Source organism: Poecilia reticulata, linkage group LG4 (genome assembly GCF_000633615.1).
Source record: "Poecilia reticulata strain Guanapo linkage group LG4, Guppy_female_1.0+MT, whole genome shotgun sequence".
NCBI lineage: Eukaryota > Metazoa > Chordata > Actinopteri > Cyprinodontiformes > Poeciliidae > Poecilia > Poecilia reticulata.
This window is the reverse complement of record NC_024334.1, coordinates 29,513,466-29,532,437: the sequence shown is the minus strand read 5'-3', so window position 1 is coordinate 29,532,437 and position 18,972 is coordinate 29,513,466. Positions and strand designations below refer to the sequence as shown.

The window sequence follows — 18,972 nt, the reverse complement described above, 5'->3', positions numbered from 1 at the left end:
AAACACAGCCAAAACTTAGGTTTGGCCTCATAAGTATGTTAAAAGCAAATACTTTATTCATATTTAAATTAAAGAATGGTATTTAAAAAATGCTCATCTCTACCGTACATGGAAAATTACATTGCAGGCAAAACCGACTGTCCTAATTGAGAGAAGATTGGAAGGGTTAGGATTTTTTTTATTATTAATGTCCAAAAAACATGGTTATAGTTTGCTTAGTTCTTTTTTGTTGGAATATTGAAGAACAATATGATCTGTCACCTGATGCCGAAACAGCATCCTAGTATCAAGTGTGGTTTTGGCTCAGAGATGTACCATGAATCCATACAGAGCAGAAATGTGCTGCAAGCATATTTGAAGACGAGCAATTTGTCCTGATATCTACAGAATGAACATCAAGTATAAAAGGGCTGAAGAGGCAAATTAGCACAAAACTGAATTAGCAGAAAAAATGAAGTGCTCCTAACTGACTAGTGGCTATGCTATCAAGTAGATTTGTCTAGTTTATTTTTGCATTTGGCAATGCCTCAAAACAAAACAAAACACCTGAGAAATGACAGTGCCTTTTAAATGATGAGATAAGTAATATGTAGTCAGACTTCTTTTTCAGGACAAATGTGGCATCTGTGTTTGCAAACAAATACCAGTTTATTCTGCCAATAAACCCATTTAGTATTCTGGGTTTTATGTTTGTTTAAATTACTAAGACACTCTTAAATTTAGACTTTTTTCAAAAAAAGAACCTTAAAAATCTCAGATTGAACTTACTGAAACTTGTACAAGCCCAAAAGGTGCAGACAAAAAAAAAAAGGTTTTACCAAAGAACTATTCTGTGATTAAATTACTGAAGTGAGAAAGGAGAAAGTAAGAGTTTGAAAAATGTGATGCCCTCATTACGATACAAACATATATGCATGTATAGGTTAAACTTTAACATTCTGTTTGATACCTGTAAAGTAAAAGGAGCCCTCTGTCTGTTTTTGATCTGCTGGCCCCGCAGGTGGCTCCCGAGGTGTGGGCTTCATCCGCTTTGATAAGAGGATAGAAGCGGAGGAGGCCATCAAGGGCCTGAACGGCCAGAAACCTTCTGGTGCTGCAGAGCCAATCACGGTCAAGTTTGCCAACAACCCAAGTCAGAAGACCAGCCAAGCCCTCCTGTCGCAGCTCTACCAGTCACCCAATCGCCGATACCCCGGCCCCCTCCACCACCAGGCTCAGAGGTTCAGGTGAGTTGAGCCAGGATAGGTCTGGTAAGAGTTCAGGCAGATTAAACCGTATATGTGACTTTAAAAATGTGCCTCAAGCAGAGCTTACAAACCTCAGTATCAATATGTGCTTTATGCATCGTGCAACCCTAGAAGAAACTGCTTAATGTATGTCTATTTAAGGATTTTATCACTACTGGGATGTATATTATATAAACCCAGGAGAATGCAAGAAGAATTAAATATTTAGTCAGCAGAAGAAATGCAGCAAGCTTCAATATTGACATTTGTTTTTAGTCAATATGTCTGCTATAAACAGCAGGATGATTTTGAAAATACTTGCATCAAATGAAATTGATAGATTTCTTTAAACAGAGGATGCAACACCTACACACAGAGAGCATGACTCATCTCTTTGTGTTACACCAGCGAGGCTCATTTTCCTCCTGCGAACAGTCATTTTGCCAAATAGGTCCTCTGTTTGAACAACAGCTGTGAGCTCTGCACCTGGTGCAGGTGTCCAGTAGACCAATGAGAGCTCTGGGTGTGTCCACCCCGATCAGAGAGAAACTGTTGAGAAGAGACTGTGGGGTTCTGTCGTTCACAACTTTCTATGTCCTGTCATTTCATCTCCTTGCCATCATGACAGTTTCTTCACTGCATCTTTTTCTGTTTTGCCTGGGTAAAAACATGTATTGGTGTTAAAAAGCTTTAAAAGCAACACGTTTCTTTTGCGTTACAGTCATAGTTAAACATAACAGACACACTCATAATGAATCCTAATAATGTTGTCCGCTCTTTTAGCTGCACAAAGGGACAATGCAAGCGCCAGAATTAAAATGACTGGTAATTCAAATTCATATGGCACAATTCCTGCCCTGCAGGCTGTAATTTAATTTTTTTATTATTATTCTCAGTTTCATAAGAAGGGAACAGAAGATTTGAAAGTAAAATGATTCCTAAATCAAATGGGGTTTCGATAGGATGTTAAGCAATTTTCAGCTCCAATAGTTGTTTTTGCACAGGTTGGTCATTTTCACACCAAGCCATGGCTTAATTTTCTATACACAAACCCACTGCCTTAATGATGATGACCTAATCATTTCTTACAATTCACACCACCCTGAAACTGATTAGTTGTTTTAAATCACATCCACATCCGGAGATGGCTTCGTCTTTCTCGCTGACACACATTACGCTCCATCGTCAGACTCGGTGAGAATGTTTCAGAATTACAGACAGAACATGTGTTTATACATTTTCTTCTCCGTTACAATAACACTAAGCCGGTCGTGCTGTTTACTCTCCATCAAAGTCAGAGCTTGGAAGGTATTTTTCTTCTGCAGCGGCTTCCCTGGTGTGACACCTGAGCGATGTAGCGTGGCTGTGTGTCTGTGATACGCCAAGCCAATTTACAGGCTCCGCAGGAGAGCTGTCGTTTCTCATCACAACTCACAACCACAGGACACTTCCTCACTGTGTCCTCCTGCTCCTGCTCTCTGCTCCTGAGCCCCTCAATGAAACCTCAACATTTTGCAAGTTTTAAATGTGCTTGGTGAGCACTACTTTGTCGTTTCTCTAAAACTGATGCCTAAACAAAGGAACTGTAAAAAAAGGAGGAGAAAAAGAGCATTCTTGCGTTTTAATGTCTTATTTTTTTAAAATGACTCAACTTATGAAAAGAGACTAAAACTGAGAGCCATATTAAAGGACCAATTGGGACTACAATATCACTTGCAAAATTCTAAAGTTATCTTTTAAATATGTTCTTCAAAATCAAACGTTCACATAGTTCAAGAACACTATTATTTTAAAAATTTTGGGAAAGCCCAGATGATGGTATCAGGGATTTTATATGCTTTCAATCAGTTAATTCAGCGTTTCCCAACACTGATCCTCAAGGCACACTGACCTGCATGTTTTATATGTTGCCCTCCTTCAGCACACATGATTTCAATTGATGGCTGATTAAAAGGGTTTTGCTGAATTGCAATCATCTGAATGGGGTGTGTTGAAGCAGGGGAACATCTAAAGCATGCAGGTCAGTGTGCCTTGAGGACCAGGGTTGGGAAACACCGAGTTAATTGACAGCATTTGTTAAGTGGATGTGTCTCTGTGCACAGATTTTTGACCAACACCTCAAACATAACGCTTTCTTGTGTGAAATCATGGGAAAAATCCTTGGCTAAAATTTCCAGATGTTGAGAAAAGCCGTCCCGACTGTGAAGTATGGGAAGTAGATGTTGTGTAGATGTTTTGCTGTTGGAGGGAGTGGTGCACTTAAAACAGATTAAATCATAAGAAAAGAAGAATATATGGAACAAACTGAAGCAAAATCTCAAGTCATACAATGCTAAGAAAAAGATTCGGTATAGCAGAGTATTCCAAATTAATAATGACTCCAAGTATACCTAGTTGAAAAGTGCCTTAAGGACAATAAAGTCAATGTTTGAGTGTTTAACCTAAAGCCCCAATCTAAGTCCAATGGAAAATGTTGTTTTCACCCATGTCATATAGTTTGAAATGTATTAAAAAGCACATGCTTAAGTACAAAAAGCATTAAAATGTATACAGCTTGGACTAGAGAAATATAAATAAAAATATTATAATTACTGTGCAAATAATAAATGCTTTAACTCAGTTTAAGCTAAACAGACACTACTTCTTAGAAAACAGTATCTTATGCTAACTGTTGCCTGAATAGGTTTTTTTTTTTTGTTTTGTTTTGTTTTTTTCAAAACACGAAATATCACTTTGATGCAGCATAACATTTCAGGCTGAAGTCACATGTACCTTTTTTAAATCCACTGTAGTGATGGACTTCTTCGCAGGTTTGAAAACAATGTTTCAAGCTCCGAAAAGGATCTATAACTTGCGTGACAAAATCACATGAGTCTGCTGTAACTCGTGTTAATGTATATTGTACTTGTACAGTCTATTTCCAAGACAGAAAACATAATCGACTCCCAACACAATACACCAAACCCTACATCCTGGGCTTGTTTCCGATCCTCAGTTGTTAACTAATGCTAGTAATTAGCAAATTAGCCTCATTATATCCAGGGCAGGAGCCAATTTTAATTGAACATATTTTTGTTTTAGAAAAGAAAAGGGGAAAAAAAAGCGCCCTTTCCTCCATTAGACTGCATTGATGGGGAGCACAAAAGCCCTATTGTTTCTGCGGCGCTTGTAGAGGCAGTGTGAAGAGCTGGCAGAGTGTTTGCACGGTGAGTCTGCATCCGCGTGTGTTCATACATATGTGAGGGGAAAGAAGGGGAAGGGAGCGAGTTTTAGCAGCAGGTTGTTTTGTTGTGGCCCCACGGCCAGCAGATGTCTTGATGCTCCTAGGGATGGAGCACCTCTCCTCTGAGCTTCCTCTCCAATTGACTCATTTACCCACAAAGCAGGCTGTTCGTTCCCTTCCCACATAATGGGCTAATTACTGTTTTAATGATTCCGCATACCCTTCTCTCCTCTGTAGTTCTTTGTTTTCAGGCTGCTTTTGCATTTTGCAGTTTTTCTAGGCAGGAAAATTGCTTCAACGCAGAGCAACTGCACTATGATCTTGGAATAAATGGATCTACAAATAACACAAAATTTAAATGAACTGTTTTAAATCAGGTTTGCTACAATATAAAAGCATTGTTCGTGCTTAATTATAATTCATTTACAATTCAAAATATTTGACTTAATTAACTGCTACCCTACAAGACAATTCTCTGCAGGATTTCTAATGTGCAAGCCACTTAATTACAGTGAAAAACTATCAATATTAAATTGTCCCTGAAAGATTGCGACTGCTAAACTATTTTCTCTCCAAGGCAAGTTTTAGACAAAATAGTAAGATATAAATGTTATTAATTTGTACATCTTCATCAAACTGGGTGGTTATAACAGGGAAAGCAAATGGTGTTCACGCCTAAATACATAGTTCTGTTACCTGCTTTGGTCCTCTTTAAACAAACGAGCATTCATCTCCTCAGGCTGTCCACTTTACTTGGGCAGGTCTCAAAGTTTATCAGAGCAGAGCGAGTCAACACTGGATTTTCTGAAACCATGAGTTGCTTGATGCAGTTACCTTTCTGTCTGTACGAAAGCAACTGATCTGTCAAGAAACCAAACAGAGACTCACTCACAGTCTCTTCTTCATCCCAAAGTGTGAGGATCAGGACTCTTCTTCCACAGCAACCCCATTCATCCACATCTTTATGGATCTTAATTTGTGCAGCAACGCCGGAACATAAATGGGACATCCCCAAACAGTTCCCACAACGTCAGGAGCATGAGATTACTCAGAAAGTCTTGGTATGCTGAAGCATTAAAAGTACTTTACTGGAACTAGGGGTCACTTAACAGACAGCCCCGGACCATCATCCCCTCTGTACCAAACTTTACACTTCACACAGTGTAATCAGGAAAAAGCTGTTCCCCTAGCAACTACCAAAACCAGATTTGTCCATTTGAATCCTTGAAGAGTCTTGAGTTATCACTATAGGAACCATGTCCCCACTGCTGAAGATTAGCCAGATACACCACTTCATCCAGCACTTTGCATTGTTCTTGGTGATGTGAGGTTTGAATGTAACGTTCCTCCATGGAAACCCAATCCAAAAAACTCTCCACACACTGCTGTGGATCTAATCTGAAGGCCAAATAAAGTTCGGAAGTCTGTAGCTACTGACTCGTCGTAAAGTTGTCCACTTCTCAGACTATGTGCCTCAAAATCTGCTGACCCCGCTCACTGATTTTATGTTACCTTCTACTTTATTGCAGCTTTGTAGTTGTTCTTGCTCACACTTTGTTATACAGCAACTAACAGCCGACTGTGTAAAATTTAATAGGGGTAGAAATTTTATGAGTGCAGATGGCATCTTATGGGAACAATCCTGGAATTCACTGAGCTCCTGAAGGTGACCTAAATGTTTGTGGAAGCAGCTTCGATGCCTAGATCCTGGATTCGAAGCATCATGTGGTTTATAGTCAGACGTTTTGGGCCGTTTTAATCCGTATTTGAAGGAGCATGTGTTTTTGCTCTAACTAGGAAGATGGACAGGAGTAGTTTAAAATTAAAACAATGATAATGTTTTTTATATACGGTCTGTAAATATCTCAAGGTGGTTTTAATAAATCTGCTTGTAGGTATTGGGTTGAATTTCATGTTGGTATTGGTTAATTATGAAGCATTCGTAATTTATTTAAAACAATGTTCAAATATAATATCTGGATATTAGGTGATATTGTTACGTTACATTTTGTATCCAGCTCAGCTTTTCTTTCCAGAGAACTCAAACTTTATGGAGCCAAAGATCAAGTCATTTACACTCCAACTATCTACCATGTATTGATGTTTTTATTCAGCATTGCACATTCCAAACAATGCAAACAATTATCGTCTTACATGAGTTTAAATGTCAAACTGGAGGAATTTAAAGCTCCAGGATAAGTTAGTTTATTTTAAAGCTTAGAAGCAATTTGTTTGAAACCTGCCACTGAGCGGTTATGTTGCAAAATATGAATTTTAGAATAAGATTTTGAAGAAGATGACATCTAAAGAATTGATTGTGAAAGTCAAGGAGAAACAACCTTCATGGTTGAGTCAAAGTCGGAGTTTGTAGAGATTTCAAGAGGAATGAGGCGTCGCTGCCCAGCTGTTGTTCAATAAGCCGTGGCCTCTGTCCATTAGGCCGGAGGAGTTAATAAGACATGAAACAGGCCAGGCCCAAGTGAAAAATGAAGGTCATTGAGTCACCAAGCAGACTGCATCCATCCACCAGGGCCAGCATTTCACACAGCCCACAGGTTTCTGAAGCCCAGCGCGCCGACACAAACTGTAATCGACACTGGATGACTGCAACGGATGAAACCCACAGGCTGAAATTATTATGAAACCAAAACATCTCCCAAAAGCTAACCCTTTTAGACAGAGGACACCATCTGACTAACGCTCGGCTTTTCCACCTGACCTGTTATCACTTAACGGGTTGACCCCGACCACAAAGACAGACATTCGCAATTTCATGGCTACTTTAACATCCAGTCATGTTTTTTGTTGTTCTGCCACACAGAAAGCCAACTAATCATCATCGCCTCTCTCACTCACCATCATTCAAATGCCAAACCATTACACTGACAGAACTCTGGATCATTTCCTTGCCATCTCAGGTGTTCTCTCAATTAAGTTAGCACAAATTAAAAACCCTGTATAATCAAAATTCATTTACCTCCATCCTAATAAACCATCAGTGTGGTGGCATAACTTGTGCAGAAACCCACATGCAATTTATTGCATGTATAATGAGATAATGATTTGCAATGGCGTGGCATTCTGGCTTCACTATCATGCCAGTGATGCCTGATGCAATGCTGCGCTCACACTCTGCCTGCAGTTAATGTTCTGGATGTAACTGCAATGCTAAACAAACACCAGTTTACCTATGTGGTCTTGTGTAATAAGTTAATTGGAAGTTCCTACAATTATTCTGAATGTTTCTGAAGCACACTACTTTGGTATTAGCATGTGCAGCGCCTGCTCAGCGAGCCAGTGACCAAGTACAGACCATACTGATTGTACTGTAGATTCATGGACTGATGATAGCATTTTCTGCTGGGGCTCCTCAGTGTAATGGACCAACTTTAGATGGGTTTGTTTGTTCTTGAGTGAGGAGGTCCATGCAGTTCCTGCAGGGACTTAACATTAGTTCCATTGATTGAGTCGACCATCTGCCCACCATTAACCCCAGAACCCTCCTTCTCTTTACAGGCTGGACAATTTGCTTAATATGGCCTATGGCGTAAAGAGGTAATTAAAAACTTCACCCAATGCCAGATGTCCATGTTGACTCAATGATTTTTCAACTTCCTTTTTTCTTTTCTTCTTTTTCCTAATTCAGTTTTCCTTGTGGTTTTTGCAGTCACTTTAAGTTTGAATTTGTTCAAGGTCAAAAGCATTGTTAATTTTGAGATTTGTTTGATTTTTATTTTTTTTCTTCTGTCGGCTTGAATTGATTCCCTACCAACCACCTCAGGTGTAACGGACAGAAAACTGTCAGTCTTTGTTTTCAGTGGTGTTCAATCCCTTTGTTTTGATTATGACAAGTGCTAGTGGTGTTTGAATTGTTTTTGGGTTGTTTCTGTGTACTCAACGGATTTTGTTCTCTGGTTATTATTTCTAGGTGTGTGCATTTATTATTTTTTTCTTTTACTTCTAGGGGATTCAGGTTCTCCTACCTTCTCATTTTGCAGTAACTCTAAAAGACGCCCCTTTTTCTATTATTATAAGCTAACAATCTGTAGTCGTACACAGTCTCTTACTTCTGCACTGTGTACGACTGAAGAAAATTACACAACTATCTGTTACATCTTAGCAGTTTCTACAGAAGTTCGGAAATGAGACGCAAGATAAGGTTGGATGAACTTGGATCCCTGCTGGAAACAGGAAATGCTGTTTCACTGCAGACAGCTCAAGCTTTGCTCGGCACCGCTCTTCTCAATTTCCTTCTTTTCGGCTCCCATCTTTCATTTTGCTGTCCTGCTACCAAAGGTGGCGTTACATAACTCAGAGCAGCAGCTACTGTGGTGATAGATGTTTGACGTGCTGACAATGCCATCTTGCATGCTGCAAGCACAAGGGGACAGAAGTCGGTTGACTGAAAAGCTCAGAGAAAATGTTAAATCCCTCCACCTAAAAATGTCAGAATTAGACGTGTTATTCAGCAATCTAAAGTGGTAAGAGCTGGGATTGTTCTGCTTCAGAGGGGACAGAATAGATATCTGGTCAGCTACACTGTTGCTATGCAACCCCTGGTCTCATCTGTAACATAGGGTTGCGTTTCGTCCCATTCCGATTGGTATACTTGCATACATGTTTCCACACACACATGCAGGCACATGCCACATCCCCACCACAGTGCAGTTTGGAAACCTCCAAAGCATCACTGATTGAAACTCAGAGGCCTCTCCACATTTCACACACTTCAGTTAGGAGAAAATAATAATCCAACTTCATAAATTCACACATCAAGTAGCCGATTTATTTCAATAATTCAGCTCAAAAAAGTGAAACTCCTACACACAATCTTTATTCATGCAGATTTATTAATCGTTTATATTAAATTTGATGAATATGACTTGAATCTGACTCAATTGAATTTTCGTTAAAGACCAATGACAAGGGATTTTTAAAACAACAAAAGGTTAAGTTGTGGCAATGTTGCGGCCTACACGTTCAAGGTAAGGCTGAGGACTTGATCGTCATCCAACAACAAGCAGCAGGTAGTCAAATTCTTCGTTAAAGAAGCTGACTGTCCATAGTGTGTTGTAGTCAAGCATATTAATCACAAGTTGAGTGGAAAGGCGCTCAATAAAAGTACCAGTAGGTGCTTTAATGACCGTGGTAACACTGATTTGTCACCAAAATGGCCTGACCTGAGCCCTGCAGGGAGCCTGTGGAGTATCGTCATGATGGGGGGAAAACAGAACCAACAATGTGGATGAGGTAGAAGCTACTAATAAAACAACCAGGGCTTCCTTCACAGGTTTAAGAGCCACCTTGCACTGGTGCAATAATTAATCCAAAAGAAGCCCCAACTAAATATTGAGGGTACACATTCTGTGTAAGATCTGCTTCTATTGCTCTTAGGTAATATTATGAAGTTTCTGTGAAGCTAAATTTTGCGCTGTATACCATATTTATCATATACTGAGAATTAAATGAGTAATCAATATAATGTGCATTTTATATTTTGATTTGAATTATTGAAATTAAATGCTTATCTTTAAAAGAAATTCAACTTTATATAATGTTTCTATTTTATAGTGTTTTCCGTATTCAAAGTTCAAAAAGATCTGCCATCAAGCCACATACAATACACTTAAATGGCATTGCACTACATCTCATCTGACAGAAAAATAAAATAAAAAATAAAAAGATCCTACATTATAAAACCCCTCTCTCGCACAACCTAAGAGCCAACCCATCTGAATGCATGCTTCAGATTTCTAAGCAACCCCAAAAAGGCCAGAGGCAGACTCTGCATGACCAAAGTCATGCAGGAAGGTCGCGGTGATCGTCGGCCGTATATAGACATGGGAGAGAGAAGGCTTGAGGGTCCAAGTGGCAAGCAGCACTATCGATCAGTGCCACGAGCTCTGAAATAGAAGAGACCAGAACACCCTGCAGGAGGGGGAGGAATACTCTTTGTACCTTAATGCCACTGGGCTGTAAAGTGCTTCCATTTTCCATTTAGTTTGTTCCCCTTCCCCCCCCCCCTTTTTTTTCTTTGAGAAGGCTGCCTTCTCTCAGACAGCTGCAGCAAAGCGGAAATCTCGATTAAAGCACTCCCAATAATGCCTATAGTAGTTTCTTGTAGGGAGCTGGAATAAGAAATGAACCTTTTTTTATTATTATTATTATTTCATTTACCTTTTATTTAAAAGTGGTGGGACTTCTTTTCTTCTTCCCCCTTTTCCTTTTAGCGGAAAGGCAATTAAGTGAAGTCAACTGAGGAATCAAATCTCTTGCATCGCAAGGAAAAGGGGGAAGATTATGAGCCGAATGAGAACAAATTTAGCAGGCTGCTGCATGATCTTTGATGAATTTCTGGCTATGGTTTAATTCAACAACTTCCTGCAATTTGGCACAGAAAGAAGCCACTTGAGGACACAAAGAGAGAACATTCATCTGCGTCTTCTTCAGCAGAAGTGCAGCTCAGCGCAGAAAGCACTGCCGTCAGTGCTGACAGGGGAGCTTTCAAATCTGATAAGCTCTGTAGGGCTTTAGTGACAGCTTTGTATGTACGCTACAAACCTGTACATTACCGAACATGTTCTATATGGTATGTTGTAATTTAACTGAATTTGTCTGAGATCAGACCCTGTGTGTTTCACTGAAGAATTGGCTTTTGAGAAAAGGGTATCATAGAGTATAGCGTCCAAGCTAGGACAGTTAAAGGAGCAAAAAGAAAAAGAAAAAAGAAAAAAAGCAGCGTTTAGTGACAGCTTATAACAATTTTAAAGGAATAGTTCAGAATTTTTAAGGCATACTCAATTATAAGCAGGTAAAAACTTAAACAATTAGATCTGTCCAAACATGTTCCAAGATTAAACGATTACAGTCTGACAACAATTTCAGTCTCAGAAATGTTGTAGTTTATTTATACACACAGTATGTTGTAACCCTTTAACATCACATTTGTAGTTAAGCCCAATCGTATTCGTAACCTTGGCAGATTCAGATTTAATGTAAACATTTTAATTAGTGTTACCTACGTGTTTCCTTTGATTGGAACTAGTATTAATGTTTTGGATCAGATATCTGATGGAGAATTATTTTAAAGGAGTTAAAGATTAGGGTTATAGCAATGAGTTCTTCCAACCTCAAAGACTTTGAGTTCATCACTAAAGACAAATCATCAAAATATTGGTGAAGACATGCAAAAAGATAGTCAACACTTTATTGCTGCAATGCCATGAAAGACTTTTCCACTAATTATTGATAAAGTTCAAAATTTATGCATTCCTTTTTTTTTAAATAAAATGTTCAAAAAGCACAAAAAGTTTTTCTCACAAAAACTGACTGAGGTTCTGCACCATCAGTGATATTTCTGTGTAGAAAGCACTGAGAACAGAACATGTAAAGCATTTCCATTAACAGCCTGATAGACAAGCAAAGTGCTGTGAGTTGGTGCTCAAGGAAATGTTTTCTCATTTAATTCGACACTTTCTGACTTTTCAATCAGGCATTTACTCAATATATGTTTCACACAGGAAGATCGTCTGCCTGGCAGGCTGCCTTCTACTGTGTAGATAACTATTAGCTTTTTTTTTGTAAATTAAAGTTCAGATAAAATGCCTTCATATGAACCACTGTGATAGTTTTGAGTTTGGAGGTTTTTAAGACATCAGAAATAAACTTTGGTCTTCGCTCTTCTTATGCTAGCTGTTAGTTTTATTCTATAAATCCAGCTAATCTCAATTTGCAACTTGGGCTCTTTTTGTCCCAATCATGACTTTTGATATATTTGCAAACAATCATTTATTCAAGTAATTCAAGTAAAACATTGAATCGTATATCTATTTGCTTGTATATATTTATATATTACAAATACAGTGATATTTTTCAAGTATTTCAGCATCTCTGAACTGTCTCCGGTTAAGAAGAGGCTGAACACACGAAATATGACATTAGTAGATGGACACATCTGTGTGTGGCAGGTTTTAAAACGCTGACCTGCACATGTTAGAAATCTTAAACCTAGGGGGAAAAAAAATCTAGAAAGAGTTTCACCAGACAGGTTTTGGTCACTGCTGTCCACTTTCCACTAAACCTTTTGCTTCCACTCAACTTTCCATTAGTATGCTTGATACAGATCTCTGTGAAGAGCCAGCTCATAAAGAGATAACTTCGTTTGTTGCTTGTCGAAGGTGCCAGGGATCGTCAGCTGAACAACTGTCACATAAATCATAAAATAGCTACAACACAGCATTTCTTTATCAAGAATCCCTTTTTATTGGTTTGCTATAATGTCGCAGTTTTCTGAGAAACTGAATTGTAGTTTTCTTTAGCTGTGCTGCGTCGTGAAAACCGAACAAATAAAATGAAACACATCACTTTTTTGCGTATTAAATCAATGTTATGTCACTTTTTAAACTGAATTACTGAAATAAACACTTCACTTGTTATTTCTAGTACAAGCAAGCAAAGCGCGTTTTCTTCACAAACCCTGAACTATCCCTTTAATTGCAGACTGCTTCTTTATGTGTTGCAAATTGTTATCACTTAACTTCTTATGTCGTTTCCCGCCATTCTGCCTCCTGTCTTAGGTTTTCCCCCATCACCATTGACAGCATGACGAGCCTGGTGGGCATGAACATCCCCGGGCACACAGGCACCGGTTGGTGCATCTTTGTGTACAACCTGTCCCCGGACTCGGACGAGAGCGTGCTCTGGCAGCTGTTCGGCCCGTTCGGCGCCGTCAACAACGTCAAGGTGATCCGTGACTTCAACACCAACAAGTGCAAAGGCTTCGGCTTCGTCACCATGACGAATTACGACGAGGCGGCCATGGCCATCGCCAGCCTCAACGGCTACAGGTTGGGCGACCGCGTCTTGCAAGTCTCCTTCAAGACTAACAAGACACACAAGTCCTGAACTCTCGACAGGCAGAAGCAGATGCCCCGCGACTTTGTCTGCTCTAAATTTGCCCCCCCCGCCCCAACCCTTCCCCTCCACTCGTCCCTTAGGTCCCTCCAACCACCGCCACCCTCCTACAGCCATCCAACACAGCAGAATCAAACTCCTGGAACAGAAAGCAGCCAACAAACCATCTAACAAATTGAACTAGAAATGGCTTATATTATAACTTTGGACCTATAAGCCAATGTTGCCTGAGTATTACAAAAATTAAATGATGAAAATATTGACGAGTTTTTTCGAAGCTCCTGTGATAATGCAGGCTTCTCTTTATTGTATATTCTTTTCGTTTGTTGTGGTTGTTAAAAATTTTTTCTCTTCTGTGTAAACAGTAGCAAATCCCCGTATTTCAGAGAAGAGGTCGTCCTTTTTAAGATCGGAACCTTCTCTCTGTCTTTGATTCAGGATTTAATTTTCTTTTGTAAATCCGGATCCACTGTCGTTAGTATTATATACCTCCCCTGTCAATGAAAGGGAGGGGGCTCTTTTTTAAATTGGTAAAACCATTCATTCATTTGTAGCGTGTATTTAAAAACGTCCCCTTATTGATTTTAGATGGGATTCTATGATCCCCTGAAACTCAGATGTAGAAAAGAAGAAAAAAAAAAAAAAAAAAAAAAGAGAATTTCTAACATTGTTTTTGTTTTGTATCGCAAACAAAACATAATGTCTTTCCTCACTGGGATTTAGGGAGATGGGGTGAGGGAGGGGACGGGTTAGCTTTCCTGATGACATGTTCAGTAATTTAAGATAATAAAAAAAAAAAAATAACACTGTTGCCAAAGAGAAGATCTCTTTGCTTGAAAAAAATGCATTTAGAAAAAGATAAAAATAAATAGAAAGAAGATCTATTTTTATAAATGATGATTAAAATAATAATTATTGAAGAATTTTTACAAGAATCTGGATTTGAAAAAAAAAAAGAGAAAAATATTTTGACTGGCTAACTGGGGGGGCCGGGGCGGGCGGGAGGGGGCACCACCTTGTCTTGTCGTTCTGCTGTGGTAACTTTATAGGATCAGAGGTCGTTGTTTTTTGGTGATGCCGAGTCGGTCGGGATTTTGTAGAAAGGAGGATTTTGTGAAAAAGAGGATGCAAACCGAGGCAGGTGATTTTGGTAATTTTTTCACATGTGTACTAGTGCATAATTATTCAACAGCGATACCCAAAAGGGAAGGGAAATGGGGTCTTTCCGAGGCCTAACAAACCTTATAGTCCAGAGCCCAAAGCAAGAAGACCCTTTTGTCCACTTGTTTTCTTGTGTTTCGTCACGAGTCGATATATCAATACATAGATATATACACATCTATCCATTTAAAGAGCTTACTATACATTATCTATATTATTTCCTTTGCTCTGCGTTTGTGAACTTAACATTTGAAGAGAACTTCCTTTTAGCGATCAACCGTAGGTGCTATACTACATTATTCACATATCTTAAATATTCAACTTTGTTGTTCTATGTGTTGTTTAAAGAAAAAAATACTTTGATGTTGGCATTGAATTGAGCTGCTGTTCTTTGTTTAATATTTGTTTAATGTCGGCCCACAAATCCGGTGACACCATTTCTATGCGGAAATTAAACTAGCTTGGGGCCTTTGTAAGAATCACTGAACAAATTTGTACATTTTCTTTTTTGTTTGTTTGTTTGTTTGTTTGTTTTGTTTGGCTTGCTGACTTTTAGGTTACTTGCTGAGCGTGAAACGTTTGTCAAAACTTTATGATGATTAGCTAGTTCCGTTAGTCTAGATATTTTCCTTAAAAAGGATCTATGACAACTGTGTCTTTATTTGCTGTGTACAAATAGATGATATATATAAATATATATACAGTCTACATTTGTTTTACAATATCTACTGTACTTATCTGAGTTGTCACTGTTCTTTCGTTTGAGCTTGTCTTTTTCATATGACAGTTTATTATGAAGTGGTGGTTCAGTTACTTAGAAAAAAAAAATTGTGAGGAAACTGTTCAATTGTTGTCATGTTGCTTGTGGAGAAAAAAAAATTGGATTAACTTTTAAGTTAACTACTGCGGCAAAAGAAACTGAACAAAATTTTAAAGAATATAAGTGTGTTTATTTACTTATCTATTTTTAAACTATTTATTTTTTCTATTTATTTGTATTTATTCTATATTTATTAACTGCTTAATTTATCTGTGTATTTATGTATTTATTTGTTTCATTGTCTGTGTATTTGCGTGGTTCTGGTACAGGGAGGGGGGGCGTTTCTGAGCAAAAGGGAACAAAGCGACTAGTGGAGAGGCTCTTCCAGTAGTCCACTGCACTGAGAGAACTTTTAGTACGTTTGTGCTTTGTACCAATATATCAAAATTACAATATAAAAAAACCTAAAAGTCAAGAAAACTGAAAAAAATGTCTGGAGGGTTGGGGGACGCTCTTCCCTTATTACTAGAAACAGTTACTCGCTATGCATAACCTAGTTAATAGTTAAATTTGCTATTGCTTTTTTCCTTGTCTTGTTAAAAATGAAATCTCTAGATCTTTTTCAATAAAGTTTAGTCTTATTAGAATGTTATAAACAGTCGTTCTGGTTCAATATAACCTGTGATAAGTTTGTGTAGTTCTAAAAAAGCCACTCCGTCCACACCCTCCCTCCACTTACTACCGCTTTGTGATGAAACCTTATGCAAAAATGTGGGTCTGAAAGCATAGTTTTCAGTTTTCAGTAAAAAACAAAAGAACAAAAAAAAAACACAAAAAAAACAAAACATTTTTATTCAACATAACAGCTCTTAGAGGCTTGGGTAGATTTACATTTTTTGAAATTGTTATTTGAGGGTCATTCATTGCACTGGACTAAACAGGTCACTCAAGAGTCAAAACTTATTTTTTAAGAATATTCATCATGTTTTCAAATGACACACCAACAAATCTTTTAAAAAGTTGTTACCATTGCACACAAACTGCTATTTGCAGCAGTTGTTGCTATATTTGAGAAATACTCTGGAGGTATAAAAGGGGATTGCGCTGAGTCTATATTTTATATACTCTAATATGATATATATTATATATTTTGAACGGAGGAAAGGTAAGGGAAAGGTTCCAGAAGTATAAATATAAGGAATTGGATTTTTTTCTGTTTGTTGTTGAGGCTTGAAAACATGAAGGAAGTGTGTTGGGGAGCATTTGAAACGTTCACACGCGTAGCTACATCCTTCTGTCCCATCTGGAAAAACCGGGTCATCTCTCTCTCCCTCTATCGTCATCCCCATTTTCCGATCACGTCGAAACAGCAACAGACCAACCAGACCCCTTCACGCTCCCCTCCGCCGGTCGGGAGCCTGAATTATGCAACGACCCCAGTAGAATGTTCTGACGTGTGGATTTCGTACTCTGCGTGACTTTTTCAACTCTTAGGATGCGTGTGCCTGTGTTCCCGCCTGAAAACCACGGTGTGCACGTTTGTGTGGGCGCACATCTGTGCACGTTTGTACGCATGTTCCTTTACGTCGACGTGAGCGTGTCTGTCGGCATACCGAAGTAGATATATGTGTGAAGTGGAAATGCTTTAAATGTATTCATTCAGTGCACACCCTTGAATGCGTGTTTGCGAATATGTGACGGAGATGTCAAAGGGTGATTGTTTAGAGTATGCGTGTGTGTGTGTGTGTTTGAAACATGGGGCTGCGTCACCTCGCTCTATGCCCGACCCCTATGGCTCACACCATCCCCCCGTAGCGCCTTATAGTGGCAGCCTGCCAGTAGGAACAACGCAGCCAGTAGTGGAGGAGGGAAGGTGAACAGAGGAACTAGGCTCTTCTTGTCAGTTTTCATTTTCCTCCTGAGTCGTGTTTATTTACTATCTGAAAAATCTATAAACAAAATCTTTAAAGACAAAAAAGATGAAAAAATGTTCACAGGGCCCCGTGACCGCGGCCCTCTCTACTCTCTCCTGCTTATGTTATTACTTAACACTTATCAATGATGATTATTATGATTATTATTGCTATTATTCTTAGTATTCTTATTATTAATCCAATTATTGCGATGAATGACTTCATGTTATCCTTGCTAGTTTAGGTCATTTCTGAAACTGGAAACAAAATAAAAATCTTGCTGTAAATGTTTGTTTTTTCTTTTTCATAAAACTGTTGTGTTTAAATTATTTGTACTTTTGAATGTTGGGACAATAAAATGAGGTGTTAAAAACTGGGAGGTTGCTTGTCATTAACACTTTTTAAATACTTCAACTTTTACATACGGTAATAGAAATGTAAATTTACATTAGGGCTGCACAATCTTGGGAATAATTTTAAAAAACAAACATCGTATTGCCATAGTTGTGTCAAATATTGACCGTATCGGTTGTGATTAATCGCATGCTAATCTCTTGCTGAATGCTTTTTGTTGTTCAGTTTATGTGAGCTTTTGCACTTTAGTCCACACGATGAGGTTTGGTAATGAAGGCTAGTGAAATTCCCTACAACTAGCTAAATACATTATGAAAATGTAGATTCTGCATATAATATCTGCCTTGATCTTGCATAGATATTTCTGTGAAACAATCTTTCTGTTGTCAGTTGTTGTCATTTAGTTGTTCTTTTCAAATCTCAGTCTAACTAAAACACTGAAATCAGTTCACAGAAACATTCCTCTAATTAGAATAATCTATACGATGCTGAATACACTCCCAGCGAAAAGGTCGTATACATTAATCCTGGGTATGAGTGTAAATAATTCTGGTCTTTGAACATTTTTGTGCCTTTTAGATTTAAAGACAGGATGAACTACAATTTTAGTTAATTTTAGCGAGTCCGATGTGTCTGGCAAGGCCATTTGAAAGACTTTCACTTACTGAACAAATTCTGAGTGTGGATCCCGTCTTGTTTTAGTGCTCAATTACGTCTATGAACCATTTGGCCAAAATCATCCTAAGAAAGGAAATCCATCTGAGGATACATTTTGTTTCATCCCAAAGTCGTAAACTATGAGGTGCCAAAGCGCTGGCGCCTTTGTCCAGATTGAAGTGAAGTTAAACCATCAACTGAGCATAAATGAAGACTCTGCTCCAAACCCGACTCTTCAAAGCATGAATCTTAAACTGTCCTCAAAACAGAGAACCTGGAAACTTTTAGATACGTTCAAAACACATGAATCAAGGAATGAGTCTTCTTGGCATTTCCCTAATTTCACAGAGCTCTGCTAGTGACCAGATTAACAGATCTAGATGTATCAACACATTAAACCCTGGTGGTCCGCAGTGACAGAAGTTAAGACCTCTACTACACAATTTAAATCTCCACTTGTCCACATGTACAGGCTACAAAAATGTTTATCCACAAAAACAAGAAATGTTTTGGGAGTAAATTGAGGGAATTCAAGAAAACTGTACTGACTATCAAGCCTTGTGGTGTGGTGGTACTTGTGCAGTCCACAAAATAGCTGGGCAAAAGAGGGAGGACTACTTACAAATTATTTAATCAACTCCAGGATGGTTGAAATCTGGACACACAACTGAGTGTTACAAAATCAAACTCACTGAACTGGTCTGGAATGGAGAATAATAGAATATTATTAAGCTTTCTACCTTAATGTTGTTGTATATTGACTGA

At 38.5% G+C, this 18,972-nt stretch overlaps 1 protein-coding gene across 9 annotated transcripts in view; it reads left to right on the top strand.

Moving 5' to 3' along the window:
* Window positions 1-14,015, top strand: part of elavl4 (ELAV like neuron-specific RNA binding protein 4) — an 88,641-nt gene extending 74,626 nt beyond the window's left edge. For 6 of the 9 annotated variants that reach the window (XM_008407866.2, XM_008407862.2, XM_008407869.2 and 3 more), the window contains 3 exons: window positions 992-1,226; window positions 7,966-8,004; window positions 13,026-14,015. In XM_008407866.2, the coding sequence (XP_008406088.1) occupies window positions 992-1,226; window positions 7,966-8,004; window positions 13,026-13,353 (602 nt within the window). In that variant the 3' untranslated portion in view covers window positions 13,354-14,015. The remainder of the gene's footprint in view (window positions 1-991; window positions 1,227-7,965; window positions 8,005-13,025) is intronic. The other 3 variants (XM_008407863.2, XM_008407864.2, XM_008407865.2) reach the window with 3 other exon arrangements.
* Window positions 14,016-18,972: the final 4,957 nt, after the last annotated feature.